General features: G+C 49.6%; 1 protein-coding gene across 1 annotated transcript in view; it reads left to right on the top strand.

The window, feature by feature from the left end:
• The first annotated feature begins 2,181 nt into the window (after positions 1-2,181).
• LOC124018015 (WD repeat-containing protein 19-like) overlaps positions 2,182-21,178 on the top strand; it is a 68,267-nt gene continuing 49,270 nt past the window's right edge. The window contains exons 1-12 of the mRNA XM_046333271.1: positions 2,182-2,304; positions 3,126-3,217; positions 6,440-6,505; positions 9,984-10,109; positions 14,405-14,542; positions 14,871-14,985; positions 16,737-16,817; positions 18,006-18,118; positions 19,406-19,579; positions 19,911-19,981; positions 20,443-20,615; positions 20,984-21,098. Of these exons, the coding sequence (XP_046189227.1) occupies positions 2,299-2,304; positions 3,126-3,217; positions 6,440-6,505; positions 9,984-10,109; positions 14,405-14,542; positions 14,871-14,985; positions 16,737-16,817; positions 18,006-18,118; positions 19,406-19,579; positions 19,911-19,981; positions 20,443-20,615; positions 20,984-21,098 (1,270 nt within the window). The 5' untranslated portion in view covers positions 2,182-2,298. The remainder of the gene's footprint in view (positions 2,305-3,125; positions 3,218-6,439; positions 6,506-9,983; positions 10,110-14,404; positions 14,543-14,870; positions 14,986-16,736; positions 16,818-18,005; positions 18,119-19,405; positions 19,580-19,910; positions 19,982-20,442; positions 20,616-20,983; positions 21,099-21,178) is intronic.

The following is a 21,178-nucleotide window of genomic DNA, read 5'->3' as shown; positions in this document are numbered from 1 at the left end:
CCTGGTACCCCGTGTATATAGCCATGTTATTACCTCCCTGTATATAACCATGTTATTACCTCCCTGTATATAACCATGTTATTACCTCCCTGTATATAACCATGTTATTACCTGGTACTCCCTGTATATAGCCATGTTATTACCTGGTACCCCGTGTATATAGCCATGTTATTACCTGGTACTCCCTGTATATAGCCATGTTATTACCTGGTACCCCGTGTATATAGCCATGTTATTACCTGGTACTCCCTGTATATAGCCATGTTATTACCTGGTACCCCTGTATATAGCCATGTTATTACCTCCCTGTATATAACCATGTTATTACCTGGTACTCCCTGTATATAGCCATGTTATTACCTGGTACCCCGTGTATATAGCCATGTTATTACCTCCCTGTATATAACCATGTTATTACCTCCCTGTATATAACCATGTTATTACCTCCCTGTATATAACCATGTTATTACCTCCCTGTATATAGCCATGTTATTACCTGGTACCCGTGTATATAGCCATGTTATTACCTGGTACCCCGTGTATATAGCCATGTTATTACCTCCCTGTATATAACCATGTTATTACCTCCCTGTATATAACCATGTTATTACCTCCCTGTATATAACCATGTTATTACCTGGTACTCCCTGTATATAGCCATGTTATTACCTGGTACCCCGTGTATATAGCCATGTTATTACCTGGTACTCCCTGTATATAGCCATGTTATTACCTCCCTGTATATAACCATGTTATTACCTCCCTGTATATAACCATGTTATTACCTCCCTGTATATAACCATGTTATTACCTGGTACTCCCTGTATATAGCCATGTTATTACCTGGTACCCCGTGTATATAGCCATGTTATTACCTGGTACTCCCTGTATATAGCCATGTTATTACCTGGTACTCCCTGTATATAGCCATGTTATTACCTCCCTGTATATAACCATGTTATTACCTCCCTGTATATAACCATGTTATTACCTCCCTGTATATAACCATGTTATTACCCGGTACTCCCTGTATATAGCCATGTTATTACCTCCCTGTATATAACCATGTTATTACCTGGTACCCCGTGTATATAGCCATGTTATTACCTGGTACTCCCTGTATATAACCATGTTATTACCTCCCTGTATATAGCCATGTTATTACCTCCCTGTATATAACCATGTTATTACCTGGTACTCCCTGTATATAGCCATGTTATTACCTGGTACTCCCTGTATATAGCCATGTTATTACCTCCCTGTATATAACCATGTTATTACCTGGTACCCCGTGTATATAGCCATGTTATTACCTGGTACTCCCTGTATATAACCATGTTATTACCTCCCTGTATATAGCCATGTTATTACCTCCCTGTATATAACCATGTTATTACCTGGTACTCCCTGTATATAGCCATGTTATTACCTGGTACTCCCTGTATATAGCCATGTTATTACCTGGTACCCCGTGTATATAGCCATGTTATTACCTGGTACCCCGTGTATATAGCCATGTTATTACCTGGTACTCCCTGTATATAGCCATGTTATTACCTGGTACTCCCTGTATATAGCCATGTTATTACCTGGTACTCCCTGTATATAGCCATGTTATTACCTGGTACCCCGTGTATATAGCCATGTTATTACCTGGTACCCCGTGTATATAGCCATGTTATACACTCATTGTGTATTATAACTTGTAGTATTATTTTTCTCATTTCTTTCTCTCTGCATTGTTGTCCACATATCAACATTTTGAGCCTGCTTCTCAGTTATATTATTTGTATTACAAGTGTAACTAATGATTAAATCAAATCAAATGCTATTTTTCATATGCTTCGTAAAACAGACTAAGTAAGCATTTCACTGTTATTCTACACCTGTTGCTTTACGAAGCATGTGAGGAATACATTTGGTTGTAAATGAGATCTGTATTTCATTTTCAATATGTAATTATAAAGGGGGTATTGTGTGTGTGTGTGTGTATGGCTGAGCTGATACATGTAAATCAATTTTGAAGTCAGGCTATAAAACAACAAAATGTGGAATAATATTCAAAACAGGTACAAATATTTTGTGAAGACCCCATGTTTGTAAGTGAAACACCGGTATTTGACTGACATCTGCTGGTCCAAACAGGAAGACGCTCCAGAGCGGCGCTCATTGGCTGTTGCCATGACATCGCCTCGTTGGATATGCGGACGCTGAGGAGTGAAGCATTCTGGGATACGGACACGAATTTGCAGCGATGCTTTGGTGAAGATTTACTCAAGACTAAAACGCTCTACAAAAATGAAGGTATTGTTGCCTTGAAACAACACGGGTATAGTTATATAATATCTGTATATACTTCCTTAAACCGGGTATTTCAATTATCTACGCGTTTATATTTAAGTTGTGTCCCCGAACCCAAATGTTGCTAATGTTAGCTGGCTAGCTAGCTAACGTTACCAGTAAAAGCTACTTCTTGGCTAACTAATCATTTGCACCAAGTCAAACCACCTGTTACAAACTATCTCCCTTTATTGGGACAGGGGATATCGGTAGCAGACTTGAGTGGGGAAAATACAGCGATAAGAGGGACGTACCTGTACGGTGGAGTCGGGATTCGTACCCAGGCTGGGGGTGGTTGTATGTTCTGTAGACCTGGGTTTCACCAACTCTATCCTGGAGCTTCCCCTCTGATTTTTACTGAAACAGGCGGGGAGAACGCTCTATTGTTTCTACTGATGATAAGTTCTTTAACGTTACCCACTAGACCAAATTATTCCTTCTCTCTCTCTGTCTGTCTCTCTCTGTCTCCCTCTCTGTCTCCCTCTCTGTCTCTCTCTCTGTCTCTCTCTCTGTCTCTCTCTCTGTCTCTCTCCCTCGCTGTCTCTCTCCCTCTCTCTGTCTCTCCCTCTCTCTGTCTCTCTCCCTCTCTGTCTCTCTCCCTCTCTGTCCCTCTCTGTCTCTCTCGCTCTCTCTGTCTCTCTCTCTGTCTCTCTCTCTGTCTCTCTCCCTCGCTGTCTCTCTCCCTCTCTCTGTCTCTCCCTCTCTCTGTCTCTCTCCCTCTCTGTCTCTCTCCCTCTCTGTCTCTCTCTGTCTCTCTCTCTTCTCTCTTCTCTCTCTCCCTGCAGCGTGTCTTCACCCTCACAGACAGAGCTTGGTTGGGGTCCTGTCTCCAGTACAAATGGCAGAAGACCCTGGGGAACTACATCGCTGTCGCAGGGTGAGTTGTTGCTCTGATGGTTGCTGTTGTCAGGTCTTCAACATACATGTTATTATGGTGTAAAACTCCTGGTCCAGGGGGTTTAGTGCAGGTCTTCATCATACATGTTATTATGGTGTAAAACTCCTGGTCCAGGGCGTTTAGTGCAGGTCTTCATCATACATGTTATTATGGTGTAAAACTCCTGGTCCAGGGCGTTTAGTGCAGGTCTTCATCATACATGTTATTATGGTGTAAAACTCCTGGTCCAGGGCGTTTAGTGCAGGTCTTCAACATACATGTTATAAAAGTCTTGTCTTGTTAAATATAATTATAATACCAGTCTGTATTCCCCTTGACCAGAGCTACCTGTTATATCTATTAATATAATACCAGTCTGTATTCACCTGGACCAGAGCTACCTGTTATATCTATTAATATAATACCAGTCTGTATTCACCTGGACCAGAGCTACCTGTTATATCTATTAATATAATACCAGTCTGTATTCACCTGGACCAGAGCTAGAGCTACCTGTTATATCTATTAATATAATACCAGTCGGTATTCATCAGTTTGGGGTCTGGTACCCATCACTGGGACACCAATGCCCATATTGGACAAGACAGTTGTTCTATTCAGTTCTGTTCTGCTCTATTCAGTTCTGTTCTATTCAGTTCAGTTCTGCTCTATTCAGTTCTGCTCTATTCAGTTCTGTTCTATTCAGTTCTGCTCTATTCAGTTCTGTTCTATTCAGTTCTGTTCTATTCAGTTCTGTTCTATTCAGTTCTGCTCTATTCAGTTCTGTTCTATTCAGTTCTGCTCTATTCAGTTCTGTTCTATTCAGTTCTGTTCTATTCAGTTCTGTTCTATTCAGTTCTGCTCTATTCAGTTCTGTTCTATTAAGTTCTGCTCTATTCAGTTCTGCTCTATTCAGTTCTGTTCTATTCAGTTCTGCTCTATTCAGTTCTGTTCTGTTCTATTCAGTTCTGTTCTGTTCTATTCAGTTCTGCTCTATTCAGTTCTGCTCTATTCAGTGTACTGTTGTGTACTGTTATGTACTATACTGTACTGTTGTGTACTATACTGTTATGTACTGTACTGTTGTGTACTATACTGTACTGTTGTGTACTGTACTGTTATATACTGTTATGTACTGTACTGTTATGTACTGTACTGTTGTGTACTGTACTGTTATATACTGTTATGTACTGTACTGTTATGTACTGTTGTGTACTGTACTGTTATATACTGTACTGTACTGTACTGTTATGTACTATACTGTACTGTTGTGTACTGTACTGTTATGTACTATACTGTACTGTTGTGTACTGTACTGTTATGTACTATACTGTACTGTTATATACTGTTATGTACTGTACTGTTATGTACTATACTGTACTGTACTGTTATGTACTATACTGTACTGTTATGTACTATACTGTACTGTACTGTTATGTACTATACTATACTGTACTGTTATGTACTATACTGTACTGTTATGTACTATACTGTACTGTAATGTTATGTACTATACTGTACTGTACTGTTATGTACTATACTGTACTGTACTGTTATGTACTATACTGTACTGTTATGTACTATACTGTACTGTTATGTACTATACTGTACTGTAATGTTATGTACTATACTGTACTGTTATGTACTGTACTGTACTGTTATGTACTATACTGTAATGTTATGTACTATACTGTACTGTTATGTACTATACTATACTGTTATGTACTATACTGTACTGTACTGTTATGTACTATACTGTACTGTAATGTTATGTACTATACTGTACTGTACTGTTATGTACTATACTGTACTGTAATGTTATGTACTATACTGTACTGTACTGTTATGTACTATACTGTACTGTTATGTACTATACTGTACTGTTATGTACTATACTGTACTGTAATGTTATGTACTATACTGTACTGTTATGTACTATACTATACTGTTATGTACTATACTGTACTGTTATGTACTATACTGTACTGTTATGTACTATACTGTACTGTAATGTTATGTACTATACTGTACTGTTATGTACTATACTGTAATGTTATGTACTATACTGTACTGTAATGTACTGTACTGTACTGTAATGTACTATACTGTACTGTACTGTAATGTACTATACTGTACTGTAATGTACTATACTGTACTGTAATGTACTATACTGTACTGTACTATACTGTACTGTAATGTTATGTACTATACTGTTATGTACTGTACTGTACTGTTATGTACTATACTGTACTGTTATGTACTATACTGTACTGTTATGTACTATACTGTACTGTAATGTTATGTACTATACTGTTATGTACTATACTGTACTGTACTGTTATGTACTGTACTGTTATGTACTATACTGTACTATACTGTACTGTACTGTTATGTACTGTACTGTTATGTACTATACTGTACTATACTGTACTGTACTGTACTGTTATGTACTGTACTGTAATGTTATGTACTATACTGTAATGTTATGTACTTTACTGTACTGTTATGTACTATACTGTACTGTAATGTTATGTACTATACTGTACTGTACTGTTATGTACTATACTGTACTGTTATGTACTATACTGTACTGTACTGTTATGTACTATACTGTACTGTAATGTTATGTACTATACTGTACTGTTATGTACTATACTGTACTGTAATGTTATGTACTATACTGTACTGTACTGTTATGTACTATACTGTACTGTAATGTTATGTACTATACTGTAATGTTATGTACTATACTGTACTGTAATGTACTGTACTGTACTGTTATGTACTATACTGTACTGTACTGTTATGTACTGTACTGTACTGTTATGTACTATACTGTACTGTACTGTTATGTACTATACTGTACTGTAATGTTATGTACTGTACTGTTATGTACTGTACTATACTATACTGTACTGTACTGTTATGTACTATACTGTACTATACTGTACTGTACTGTTATATACTATTATGTACTGTACTGTTATGTACTATACTGTACTGTACTGTTATGTACTATACTGTACTGTTGTGTACTGTACTGTTATGTACTATACTGTACTGTACTGTTATGTACTATACTGTACTGTACTGTTACGTACTATACTGTACTGTACTGTTATGTACTATACTGTACTGTTACGTACTATACTGTACTGTACTGTTATGTACTATACTGTACTAGTTTAATTCTATACTATTTTACTGTGTTCTGTTCTAAAGATCTGACAGCTCAGTGAAGATATTTGACAGACACGGACAGAGGAAGAATGAACTAAATCTACCTGGGTGAGTTCAACATAGAGAAACACATCTATCTGGCCTGCTGGGACGATACTGACCCATCTGACCTGCTACTGACACATCTGACCTGCTGGGACCATACTGACACATCTGACCTGCTGGGACCATACTGACACATCTGACCTGCTGGGACCATACTGACACATCTGACCTGCTACTGACACATCTGACCTGCTGGGACCATACTGACACATCTGACCTGCTGGGACCATACTGACACACCTGACCTGCTACTGACACATCTGACCTGCTGGGACGATACTGACCCATCTGACCTGCTACTGACACATCTGACCTGCTGGGACGATACTGACCCATCTGACCTGCTACTGACACATCTGACCTGCTGGGACGATACTGACCCATCTGACCTGCTACTGACACATCTGACCTGCTGGGACGATACTGACCCATCTGACCTGCTACTGACACATCTGACCTGCTGAGACGATACTGACACATCTGACCTGCTGGGACGATATGGACACATCTGACCTGCTGGGACGATACTGACACATCTGACCTGCTGGGAAGATACTGACACATCTGACCTGCTGGGAAGATACTGACACGTCTATCTGGCCTGCTGGGACCATACTGACACATCTGACCTGCTGGGACCATACTGACACATCTGACCTGCTGGGACCATACTGACACATCTGACCTGCTACTAACACATCTGACCTGCTGGGACCATACTAACACATCTGACCTGCTACTAACACATCTGACCTGCTGGGACGATACTGACACATCTGACCTGCTGGGACCATACTGACACATCTGACCTGCTGGGACCATACTGACACATCTGACCTGCTGGGACCATACTGACACATCTGACCTGCTGGGACCATACTGACACATCTGACCTGCTGGGACCATACTGACACATCTGACCTGCTACTAACACATCTGACCTGCTGGGACGATACTGACACATCTGACCTGCTGGGACCATACTGACACATCTGACCTGCTACTAACACATCTGACCTGCTGGGACGATACTGACCCATCTGACCTGCTACTGACACATCTGACCTGCTGAGACGATACTGACACATCTGACCTGCTGGGACGATACTGACACATCTGACCTGCTGGGACGATACTGACACATCTGACCTGCTGGGAAGATACTGACACATCTGACCTGCTGGGAAGATACTGACACGTCTATCTGGCCTGCTGGGACCATACTGACACATCTGACCTGCTGGGACCATACTGACACATCTGACCTGCTGGGACCATACTGACACATCTGACCTGCTACTAACACATCTGACCTGCTGGGACCATACTAACACATCTGACCTGCTACTAACACATCTGACCTGCTGGGACGATACTGACACATCTGACCTGCTGGGACCATACTGACACATCTGACCTGCTGGGACCATACTGACACATCTGACCTGCTGGGACCATACTGACACATCTGACCTGCTGGGACCATACTGACACATCTGACCTGCTGGGACCATACTGACACATCTGACCTGCTACTAACACATCTGACCTGCTGGGACGATACTGACACATCTGACCTGCTGGGACCATACTGACACATCTGACCTGCTACTAACACATCTGACCTGCTGGGACGATACTGACACATCTGACCTGCTACTAACACATCTGACCTGCTGGGACCATACTGACACATCTGACCTGCTGGGACGATACTGACACATCTGACCTGCTGGGACCATACTGACACATCTGACCTGCTACTAACACATCTGACCTGCTGGGACCATACTGACACATCTGACCTGCTACTAACACATCTGACCTGCTGGGACCATACTGACACATCTGACCTGCTACTAACACATCTGACCTGCTACTGACACATCTGACCTGCTACTAACACATCTGACCTGCTGGGACCATACTGACACATCTGACCTGCTACTAACACATCTGACCTGCTACTAACACATCTGACCTGCTGGGACCATACTGACACATCTGACCTGCTACTAACACATCTGACCTGCTACTAACACATCTGACCTGCTGGGACCATACTGACACATCTGACCTGCTACTAACACATCTGACCTGCTGGGACCATACTGACACATCTGACCTGCTACTGACACATCTGACCTGCTGGGACGATACTGACACATCTGACCTGCTGGGACCATACTAACACATCTGACCTGCTGGGACCATACTGACACATCTGACCTGCTGGGACCATACTGACACATCTGACCTGCTGGGACCATACTGACACATCTGACCTGCTACTAACACATCTGACCTGCTGGGACGATACTGACACATCTGACCTGCTACTAACACATCTGACCTGCTACTAACACATCTGACCTGCTGGGACCATACTGACACATCTGACCTGCTGGGACCATACTAACACATCTGACCTGCTACTGACACATCTGACCTGCTGGGACCATACTGACACATCTGACCTGCTGGGACCATACTGACACATCTGACCTGCTGGGACCATACTGACACATCTGACCTGCTACTGACACATCTGACCTGCTGGGACCATACTGACACATCTGACCTGCTGGGACCATACTGACACATCTGACCTGCTACTGACACATCTGACCTGCTACTGACACATCTGACCTGCTGGGACCATACTGACACATCTGACCTGCTGGGACCATACTGACACATCTGACCTGCTGGGACCATACTAACACATCTGACCTGCTGGGACGATACTGACCCATCTGACCTGCTACTGACACATCTGACCTGCTGGGACCATACTGACACATCTGACCTGCTGGGACGATACTGACACATCTGACCTGCTACTAACACATCTGACCTGCTGGGACCATACTGACACATCTGACCTGCTACTGACACATCTGACCTGCTGGGACCATACTGACACATCTGACCTGCTGGGACCATACTGACACATCTGACCTGCTGGGACCATACTGACACATCTGACCTGCTGGGACCATACTAACACATCTGACCTGCTACTAACACATCTGACCTGCTGGGACCATACTGACACATCTGACCTGCTGGGACGATACTGACACATCTGACCTGCTGGGACCATACTGACACATCTGACCTGCTGGGACCATACTGACACATCTGACACGTCTCCCTCCCTCTCTCCCCCTCCCTCTCCTTCCCTCTCCCCCTCCCTCCCTCCCTCCCCCTCCGTCCCTCCCTGTCTCCCTCTCTGTCTCCCTCCTTTCTTCTCTCTCCCTCCCTCCCTCCCCCCTCCCTCCCTCCCTCCCTCCCTCCCTCCCTCCCTCCCTCCCTCCCTCCCTCCCTCCCTCCCTCCCTCTCTGTCTCCGTCCCTCTCTGTCTCCCTCTCTGTCTCCCTCTCTGTCTCCCTCCTTTCTTCTCCCTCCCTCCCTCCCTCCCTCCCTCCCTCCCTCCCTCCCTCCCTCCCTCCCTCCCTCCCTCCCTCCCTCCCTCCCAGGCGTTGTGTAGGGATGGACTGGGATAAGGACGGAGACATCTTGGCTGTGATCTCTGACAAGTCCAGCTCCGTTTACCTCTGGGATGCTAACGTCAACAAGACCTCACAGATAGACAGCAGCATGAGGTGGGCTGGACTCACACACCTCACACACCTCACACACACACCTCACACACCTCACACACACACCTCACACACCTCACACACACACCCTCACCCACCACACACACACACCTCACACACACACCTCACACACACACACCTCACACACCTCACACACACACCTCACACACCTCACACACACACCCTCACCCACCACACACACACCTCACACACACACCTCACACACCTCACACACACACACCTCACACACCTCACACACACACACACACACACACACACACACACACACACACACACACACACACACACACACACACACACACACACACACACACACACACACACACACACACACACACACACACACACACACACACCTCACACACCTCACACACACACACACCTCACACACACACACACACACACACACACCTCACACACCTCACACACACACCTCACACACACACACACCTCACACACCTCACACACACACACACCTCACACACCTCACACACACACACACCTCACCCACCTCACACACCTCACACACCTCACACACCTCACACACCTCACCTACCTCACACACCTCACACACCTCACACACACACACACCTCACACACCTCACACACACACACACCTCACACACCTCACACACACACACACCTCACACACCTCACACACACACACACCTCACACACACACACACCTCACCCACCTCACCCACCTCACACACCTCACCCACCTCACCCACCTCACACACCTCACACACCTCACACATTTCACACATTTCACACACCTCACACACACACACACCTCACACACACACACACCTCACACACCTCACACACCTCACACACACCTCACACACCTCACACACACCTCACACACCTCACACACACACACACAACTCACCCACCTCACCCACCTCACACTCTCACCCACCTCACACACACACACACAACTCACCCTCCTCACCCACCTCACCCTCCTCACCCACCTCACACACACACACCCCTCACACACCTCACCCACACACACACCTCACCCACCTCACACACCTCACACACCTCACCCACCTCACCCACCTCACACACACACCTCACCCACACACACACCTCACCCACCTCACCCACCTCACCCACCTCACACACCTCACCCACCTCACACACCTCACACACCTCACCCACCTCACACACCTCACACACCTCACCCACCTCACACACCTCACACACCTCACCTCACACACCTCACCCACCTCACCCAACTCACCCACCTCACACACCTCACACACCTCACCCACCTCACACACCTCACCCACCTCACCCACCTCACACACCTCACACACCTCACCCACCTCACACACCTCACACACCTCACCCACCTCACACACCTCACCCACCTCACCCACCTCACCCACCTCACACACCTCAACTCACCCATCTCACCCACCTCACCCACCTCACACACCTCACACACCTCACCCACCTCACACACCTCACCCACCTCACACACCTCACCCGCCTCACCCGCCTCACCCGCCTCACCCGCCTCACACGCCTCACCCGCCTCACCCACCTCACACACCTCACCCACCTCACACACCTCACCCGCCTCACACAGCTCACACACCTCACCCACCTCACACAGCTCACCCACATCACCCACCTCACCCACCTCACACACACACACCTCACACACCTCACACACCTCACCCACCTCACCCACCTCACCCACCTCACCCACCTCACACACCTCACCCACCTCACACACCTCACCCACCTCACCCGCCTCACCCGCCTCACACACCTCACACGCCTCACCCGCCTCACACACCTCACACGCCTCACCCGCCTCACACGCCTCACACACCTCACACACCTCACCCACCTCACCCACCTCACACACCTCACCCACCTCACACACCTCACACCCCTCACACACCTCACCCATCTCACCCACTTCACACCCCTCACCCACTTCACCCACCTCACACACCTCACCCACCTCACACACCTCACACATCTCACACACCTCACACACCTCACCCACCTCACCCACCTCACACCCCTCACACACCTCACCCACCTCACACACCTCACACATCTCACACACCTCACCCACCTCACACCCCTCACACAACTCACCCACCTCACCCACCTCACACACCTCACCCATCTCACACCCCTCACACACCTCACACGCCTCACCCGCCTCACACGCCTCACACACCTCACACACCTCACCCACCTCACCCACCTCACCCACCTCACACCCCTCACACAACTCACCCACCTCACCCACCTCACCCACCTCACCCACCTCACACCCCTCACCCACCTCACCCATCTCACACACCTCACCCATCTCACCCACCTCGCACAACTCACCCACCTCACCCACCTCACACACCTCACCCATCTCACACCCCTCACACACCTCACCCATCTCACACACCTCACCCATCTCACCCACCTCGCACAACTCACACACCTCACCCATCTCACACACCTCACCCATCTCACACACCTCACACACCTCACACACCTCACCCACCTCACCCACCTCACACCCCTCACACACCTCACCCATCTCACACACCTCACCCATCTCACCCACCTCGCACAACTCACCCACCTCACACACCTCACCCATCTCACACACCTCACCCACCTCGCACAACTCACCCACCTCACACACCTCACACACCTCACCCATCTCACCCACCTCGCACAACTCACCCACCTCACACACCTCACACACCTCACCCATCTCACCCACCTCGCACAACTCACCCACCTCACCCACCTCACCCACCTCACACGCCTCACACAACTCACACATCTCACCCACCTCACCCACCTCACACACCTCACCCACCTCACACACCTCACACACCTCACCCACCTCACACACCTCACACACCTCACACACCTCACACCTCTCACCCACCTCACACACCTCACACATCTCACCCACCTCACACATCTCACCCACCTCACACACCTCACCCACCTCACACACCTCACACACCTCACCCACCTCACACACCTCACCCACCTCACCCACCTCACCCACCTCACACACCTCACCCACCTCACACACCTCACACACACACACGCCTCACACACCTCACACATCTCACCCACCTCACCCACCTCACACACCTCACCCACCTCACACACCTCACACCCCTCACCCACCTCGCACAACTCACCCACCTCACACACCTCACCCATCTCACACACCTCACCCACCTCGCACAACTCACCCACCTCACACACCTCACACACCTCACCCATCTCACCCACCTCGCACAACTCACCCACCTCACACACCTCACACACCTCACCCATCTCACCCACCTCGCACAACTCACCCACCTCACCCACCTCACCCACCTCACACGCCTCACACACCTCACACATCTCACACACCTCACCCACCTCACACACCTCACACACCTCACCCACCTCACACACCTCACCCACCTCACCCACCTCACACACCTCACACACCTCACCCACCTCACACACCTCACACACACACACGCCTCACACACCTCACACATCTCACCCACCTCACCCACCTCACACACCTCACCCACCTCACACACCTCACACACCTCACACACCTCACACACCTCACACACCTCACACCTCTCACCCACCTCACACCCCTCACACACCTCACCCACCTCACACACCTCACACACCTCACCCACCTCACCCACCTCACACACCTCACACACCTCACACACCTCACCCACCTCACACACCTCACCCACCTCACACACCTCACACACCTCACCCACCTCACACACCTCACACACCTCACACACCTCACACCTCTCACCCACCTCACACCTCTCACCCATCTCACACCCCTCACACACCTCACCCATCTCGCACAACTCACCCACCTCACCCACCTCACCCACCTCACCCATCTCACACACCTCACCCACCTCGCACAACTCACCCACCTCACACACCTCACACACCTCACCCATCTCACCCACCTCGCACAACTCACCCACCTCACACACCTCACACACCTCACCCATCTCACACACCTCACCCACCTCGCACAACTCACCCACCTCACCCACCTCACACACCTCACGCTTTATTTCCACACCACATTTCACACACGAGAATAAAAGCTGAAATATTTACAACAAACAATACAAACTGAAGGACTAAAAGCAGGAAAATCAGAGTTAAAAAGGTGTATTTTACACACACACACTGTTTGAACATTCCCCAGTATTCCTTCCCGTCTGTGTTGGTTTCCATAGAGACCAGATGTCATTCATCCTGTGGTCGAAAGCCGGGCCCCTATTGGCTGTCGGGACCAACAAAGGAAACCTGCTGATCTACAACCAACAGACGTCACGCAAGATCCCTGTCCTGGGTAACAACACACACTGTCCTGGGTAACAACACACACTGTCCTTGGTAACAACACACACTGTCCTGGGTAACAACACACTGCCCTGGGTAACAACACACACTGTCCTGGGTAACAACACACACTGTCCTGGGTAACAACACACACTGTCCTGGGTAACAACACACACTGTCCTGGGTAACAACACAGATCATTGTGTTTGGTTTTAAATTTTTACGTACTCTCTTTCTCTATCACTCTGTCACACACACACACACACACACACACACACACACACACACACACACACACACACACACACACACACACACACACACACACACACACACACACACACACACACACACACACAGAAAGCACACTAAGCGTATCACCTGTGGCTGCTGGAGTTCTCAGAACCTGTTGGCGCTGGGCAGCGAGGACTGCAGCGTAACCATTAGCAACCAGGAGGGAGACACCGTCCGACAGGTAACACCGTCATTGTAAATAATAATGTCTTGTTAGCTGACTTGCCTAGTTAAATAAAAGGATAAATGAACTCTCCATCCTACAGTACTTCTCTGTCAACCTTTCTCTCGTTCTCCCTCCGTCTCTCCTCTCTCTGTCCTTCTCTCGTTCTCCCTCCGTCTCTCCTCTCTCTATCCTTCTCTCTCCTCTCTCTATCCTTCTCTCTCCTCTCTCTATCCTTCTCTCGTTCTCCCTCCGTCTCTCCTCTCTCTGTCAACCTTTCTCTCGTTCTCCCTCCGTCTCTCTCCTCTCTCTGTCAACCTTTCTCTCGTTCTCCCTCCGTCTCTCTCCTCTCTCTGTCAACCTTTCTCTCGTTCTCCCTCCGTCTCTCCTCTCTCTATGCTTCTCTCTCCTCTCTCTATCCTTCTCTCATTCTCCCTCCGTCTCTCCTCTCTCCCTCCGTCTCTCCTCTCTCCCTCCTTCTCTCTCCTCTCTCTATCCTTCTCTCGTTCTCCCTCCCATCTCTCTCCTCTCTCTATGCTTCTCTCTCCTCTCTATCCTTCTCTCATTCTCCCTCCCATCTCTCTCCTCTCTCTATCCTTCTCTCGTTCTCCCTCCGTCTCTCTTCTCTCTCTATCCTTCTCTCGTTCTCCCTCCGTCTCTCCTCTCTCTATGCTTCTCTCTCCTCTCTATCCTTCTCTCATTCTCCCTCCCATCTCTCCTCTCTCTATCCTTCTCTCGTTCTCCCTCCCATCTCTCCTCTCTCTATCCTTCTCTCGTTCTCCCTCCCATCTCTCTCCTCTCTCTATCCTTCTCTCGTTCTCCCTCCGTCTCTCCTCTCTCTATGCTTCTCTCTCCTCTCTCTATCCTTCTCTCGTTCTCCCTCCGTCTCTCCTCTCTCTATCCTTCTCTCATTCTCCCTCCCATCTCTCTCCTCTCTCTGTCCTTCTCTCGTTCTCCCTCCGTCTCTCCTCTCTCTATGCTTCTCTCTCCTCTCTCTATCCTTCTCTCGTTCTCCCTCCGTCTCTCCTCTCTCTATCCTTCTCTCATTCTCCCTCCCATCTCTCTCCTCTCTCTGTCCTTCTCTCGTTCTCCCTCCGTCTCTCCTCTCTCTATGCTTCTCTCTCCTCTCTCTATCCTTCTCTCGTTCTCCCTCCCATCTCTCTCCTCTCTCTATCCTTCTCTCGTTCTCCCTCCGTCTCTCTTCTCTCTCTATCCTTCTCTCGTTCTCCCTCCCATCTCTCTCCTCTCTCTATCCTTCTCTCATCCTCTCTCCCTCCGTCTCTTCTCCCTGTCCTTCTCTCGTTCTCCCTCCCATCTCTCTCCTCTCTCTATCCTTCTCTCATCCTCCCTCCCTCCATCTCTTCTCCCTGTCCTTCTCTCGTTCTCCCTCCCATCTCTCTCCTCTCTCTATCCTTCTCTCGTTCTCCCTCCGTCTCTCTCCTCTCTCTATCAACCTTTCTCTCGTTCTCCCTCCATCTCTCTCCTCTCCCTGTCTTTCTCTCGTTCTCCCTCCCATCTCTCTCCTCTCTCTATCCTTCTCTCATCCTCCCTCCCTCCGTCTCTTCTCCCTGTCCTTCTCTCATTCTCCCTCCCATCTCTCTCCTCTCTCTATCCTTCTCTCATCCTCCCTCCCTCCGTCTCTTCTCCCTGTCCTTCTCTCGTTCTCCCTCCCATCTCTCTCCTCTCTCTATCCTTCTCTCGTTCTCACTCCGTCTCTCTCCTCTCCTCTCACCTTCCCCCCGTCTTCACCTCCCCCTCCCTCCCCCCAGACGTCGGTGCGTTCTGACCCAGCTGATGTCCAGTTCTCTGTGATGAAGACAGACGAGAGGTCTTCCCCAGGAGAGAGCACAGTGAGTGTTGCTGTGTAACATAGAGCTGGGTAACATAGAGAGCACAGTGAGTGTTGCTGTGCCAGTCTGTTACTGACTGTTCATGAAGCGTTTCCTTACGGGCCACATAGAGCTGGGTAACATAGAGCTGGGAAACATAGAGCTGGGTAACATAGAGCTGGGTATCATAGAGCTGGGTATCATAGAGCTGAGTAACATAGAGCTGGGTAACGTAGAGCTGGGTATCATAGAGCTGGGTAATATAGAGCTGGGTAACATAGAGCTGGGAAATATAGAGCTGGGTATCATAGAGCTGGGGTAACGTAGAGCTGGGTAACATAGAGCTGGGTATCGTAGAGCTGGGTATCGTAGAGCTGGGTATCGTAGAGCTGGGTATCGTAGAGCTGGGTATCGTAGAGCTGGGTAACATAGAGCTGGGAAATATAGAGCTGGGGTAACGTAGATCTGGGTAACGTAGAGCTGGGTATCGTAGAGCTGGGTATCGTAGAGCTGGGTAACGTAGAGCTGGGTAAGGGCTGGTAGATAGTAGTGCACTATGTAGGGAATAGGGTTCCATAGGGCTGGTATATAGTAGCGCACTATGTAGGGACTAGGGTTCCATAGGGCTGGTATATAGTAGTGCACTATGTAGGGACTAGGGTTCCATAGGGCTGGTATATAGTAGTGCACTATGTAGGGACTAGGGTTCCATAGGGCTGGTATATAGTAGTGCACTATGTAGGGACTAGGGTTCCATAGGGCTGGTATATAGTAGTGCACTATGTAGGGACTAGGGTTCCATAGGGCTGGTATATAGTAGTGCACTATGTAGGGAATAGGTTTCCATAGGGCTGGTATATAGTAGTGCACTATGTAGGGACTAGGGTTCCATAGGGCTGGTATATAGTAGTGCACTATGTAGGGACTAGGGTTCCATAGGGCTGGTATATAGTAGTGCACTATGTAGGGAATAGGGTTCCATAGGGCTGGTATATAGTAGTGCACTATGTAGGGACTAGGGTTCCATAGGGCTGGTATATAGTAGTGCACTATGTAGGGACTAGGGTTCCATAGGGCTGGTATATAGTAGTGCACTATGTAGGGAATAGGGTTCCATAGTGCTGGTATATAGTAGAGCACTATGTAGGGACTATGGTTCTATTTGGGACATAACCCATATCACTCATCTCTGACCTCTGACCCCATCAGGTGAGCGTTGCCGTGGGGAAGAAGACCCTGTTCCTGTTTAACCTCAACGACCCCGACAACCCCATAGAGCTGGCCTTCCAGCAGCGCTACGGACACATCATCTCCTACCGCTGGTACACACACACACACACACACACACACACACACACACACACACACACACACACACACACACACACACACACACACACACACACACACACACACACACACACACACACACACACACACACACACACTTTCTCGCATAAAACAGATTTCTTTGGCTATTTCTGTTTGAAATTTGGCATTTTTCCTTCTTCCTCCCCTCCTCCTCCTCTCCCGCCTCCCCTCCACCTCCTCCTCCTCATCCCCTCCTCCTCCCCTCCCTCCCCTTCTCCTCCTCTCCTCCCTCCCCTCCGCCTCCCCTCATCCCCTCCCCTCTTCATCCCCTCCTCCTCCTCCCTCCTCATCCCCTCCTCCCTTCCCCATTCCCCTCCTCCTCTCCCCTCCGCCTCCTCTCCCCCTCCCCTCCGCCTCCTCTCCCCCTCCCCTCCGCCTCCCCTCCTCCTCATCCCCTCCCCTCCTCCTCCCTCCCCTCCTCCTCTCCCCCTCCCCTCCGCCTCCCCCTCCTCATCCTCTCCCTCCCCTCCCTCCTCCCCCCTCCACCTCCCCCTCCTCCTCCTCCTCCCCTCCCTCCTCCCTCGTCCCTCCCCCTCATCCCCTCCTCCCTCCTCCCCCTCCCTCCTCCCCCCTCCTCCTCCTCCTCATCCCCTCCTCTGCCTCCCTCCTCCTCCCCTCCTCCTCCCCCCCTCATCCCCTCCTCCCCTCCCTCCTCCTCCTCCTCTCCCCCGCCTCCTCCCCTCCCTCCTCCTCCTCCCCCCCTCCTCCTCCTCCCCCCTCCCTCCTCCTCTCCCTCCTCCTCTCCCTCCCCTCCCTCCTCCCCTCCTCCTCCTCCCCTCCCTCCTCCTCCCCCTCCTCCTCCTCCTCCCCCCTCCTCTCCCTCCCTCCCCTCCCTCCTCCCCTCCTCCTCCTCCCCTCCCTCCTCCTCCCCCTCCTCATCCCCTCCTCTCCCTCCCCTCCCTCCTCCTCCTCCTCTTCCTCCTCCCTCCTCCTCCTCCTCCCCCTCCCTCCTCCCCTCCTCCTCCTCCCCCCCCCCTCCTCCCCTCCTCCTCCCCTCCTCCTCCTCCTCCTCCTCCTCCTCCCCTCCTCCTCCTCTCCTCCTCCTCTCCTCCTCCTCCCCCTCCCTCCTCCCCTCCTCCCTCCCCTGCCCTCCTCCCCTCCTCCTCCCCTCCTCCTCCCCTCCTCCTCCCTCCTCCTCCTCCTCCTCCTCCTCCCCTCCCTCCTCCTCCTCCCTCCTCCTCCTCCCCCCTCCCCTCCTCCTCCTCCTCCTCCTCCTCCTCCCTCCTCCCTCCTCCCAGGTATGGCGATGGCTACATCCTGATTGGTTTCTCTCAGGGTTATTTTGTGGTGATCTCCACCCACATCAGAGAGATCGGTCAGGAGCTGTTCCAGGCTCACAACCATAAAGACAGTCTGACCAGCGTCGCTATTTCCTCTGCTCTCAACAAGGCTGCTTCCTGTGGGGACAACAGGTACACACACACACACACACACACACACACACACACACACACACACACACACACACACACACACACACACACACACACACACACACACACACACACACACACACACACACAGACACACACTACACACACACAGACACACACTACACACACACAGGCACACACACACTGCAGAGATTCCCTAATAAATTGTGTTTATCGGTGTGTGTGTGTGTGTGTGTGTGTGTGTGTGTGTGTGTGTGTGTGTGTGTGTGTGTGTGTGTGTGTGTGTGTGTGTGTGTGTGTGTGTGTGTGTGTGTGTGTGTGTGTGTGTGTGTGTGTGTGTGTGTTGCAGTATAAAGATCCATGATCTGTCTGAGCTGAAGGAGATGGACGCCATCGTCAACCTGGAGGATGAGACTCAAGGTGACACGCTGACTGATGACACACACACCTTACACACCATACAGACCCACACACACACACCATACAGACCCACACACACACACCATACAGACCCACACACACACACCATACAGACCCACACACACACACCATACAGACCCACACACACACACCATACAGACCCACACACACACACCATACAGACCCACACACACACACCATACAGACCCACACACACAGTTGGAATACAATGAATGTGTTCGACCCCAAATGCAGTTAACTTGAATTTTGGTGTTTGTCTGTGACGCCGTGTGTGTGTGTGTGTGTGTGTGTGTGTGTGTGTGAGTGTGTGTGTGTGTGTGTGTGTGTGTGTGTGTGTGTGTGTGTGTGTGTGTGTGTGTGTGTGCGTGCGTGCGTGCGTGCGTGCGTGCGTGCGTGGCGTGGCGTGCGTGCGTGCGTGCGTGCGTGTGTGTGTGTCCCAGGTCTAGACCAGTTGAGCTGGACAGATGATGGTCAGTTGTTGGCCGTCTCCACACAGAGAGGATCCCTGCATGTCTTCCTGACCCGTCTCCCCATCCTGGGGCACAGCTGTGGGACCCGCCTGGCCTACCTGACCTCCCTGCTGGAGGTCACCGTGTCTAACCGTGTAGAGGGGGTGAGAACACGCTGTGGGACCATTATAAACAGAACACCTGGGGGACCATTATAAACAGAACACCTGGGGGACCATTATAAACAGAACACGCTGTGGGACCATTATAAACAGAACACCTGGGGGACCATTATAAACAGAACACCTGGGGGACCATTTTAAACAGAACACCTGGGGGAAAACACCATTATAAACAGAACACCTGGTGGAAAACACCATTATAAACAGAACACCTGGGGGAAAACACCATTATAAACAGAACACCTGGGGGAAAACACCATTATAAACAGAACACCTGGGGGAAAACAACATCCTAAACAGAACACCTGTACAGCGGGTGAGCGTGTCATAAACTCCGTGTCGTCTGACAGGAAGCTCCTGTTGCTGTGGCGGTGGAGGTGGAGCCTAACTTCATCGCCGTGGGACCCTACCACGTTGCCGTGGGGATGAACAACCGAGCCTGGTTCTACGCCCTGGGAGACTCCGGTGTGTGTGTGTGTTCACTGAGTTTGTGAGTGTGTTGTGTGTGTGTATTTGATGGTCTTGTAAAACATTGTGATGGTTTT

Source organism: Oncorhynchus gorbuscha, unplaced genomic scaffold, assembly GCF_021184085.1.
Source record: "Oncorhynchus gorbuscha isolate QuinsamMale2020 ecotype Even-year unplaced genomic scaffold, OgorEven_v1.0 Un_scaffold_370, whole genome shotgun sequence".
Classification (NCBI taxonomy): domain Eukaryota; kingdom Metazoa; phylum Chordata; class Actinopteri; order Salmoniformes; family Salmonidae; genus Oncorhynchus; species Oncorhynchus gorbuscha.
The sequence above is the reverse complement of the archived record's forward strand: the minus strand, read 5'-3'. Positions and strand labels throughout refer to the sequence as shown.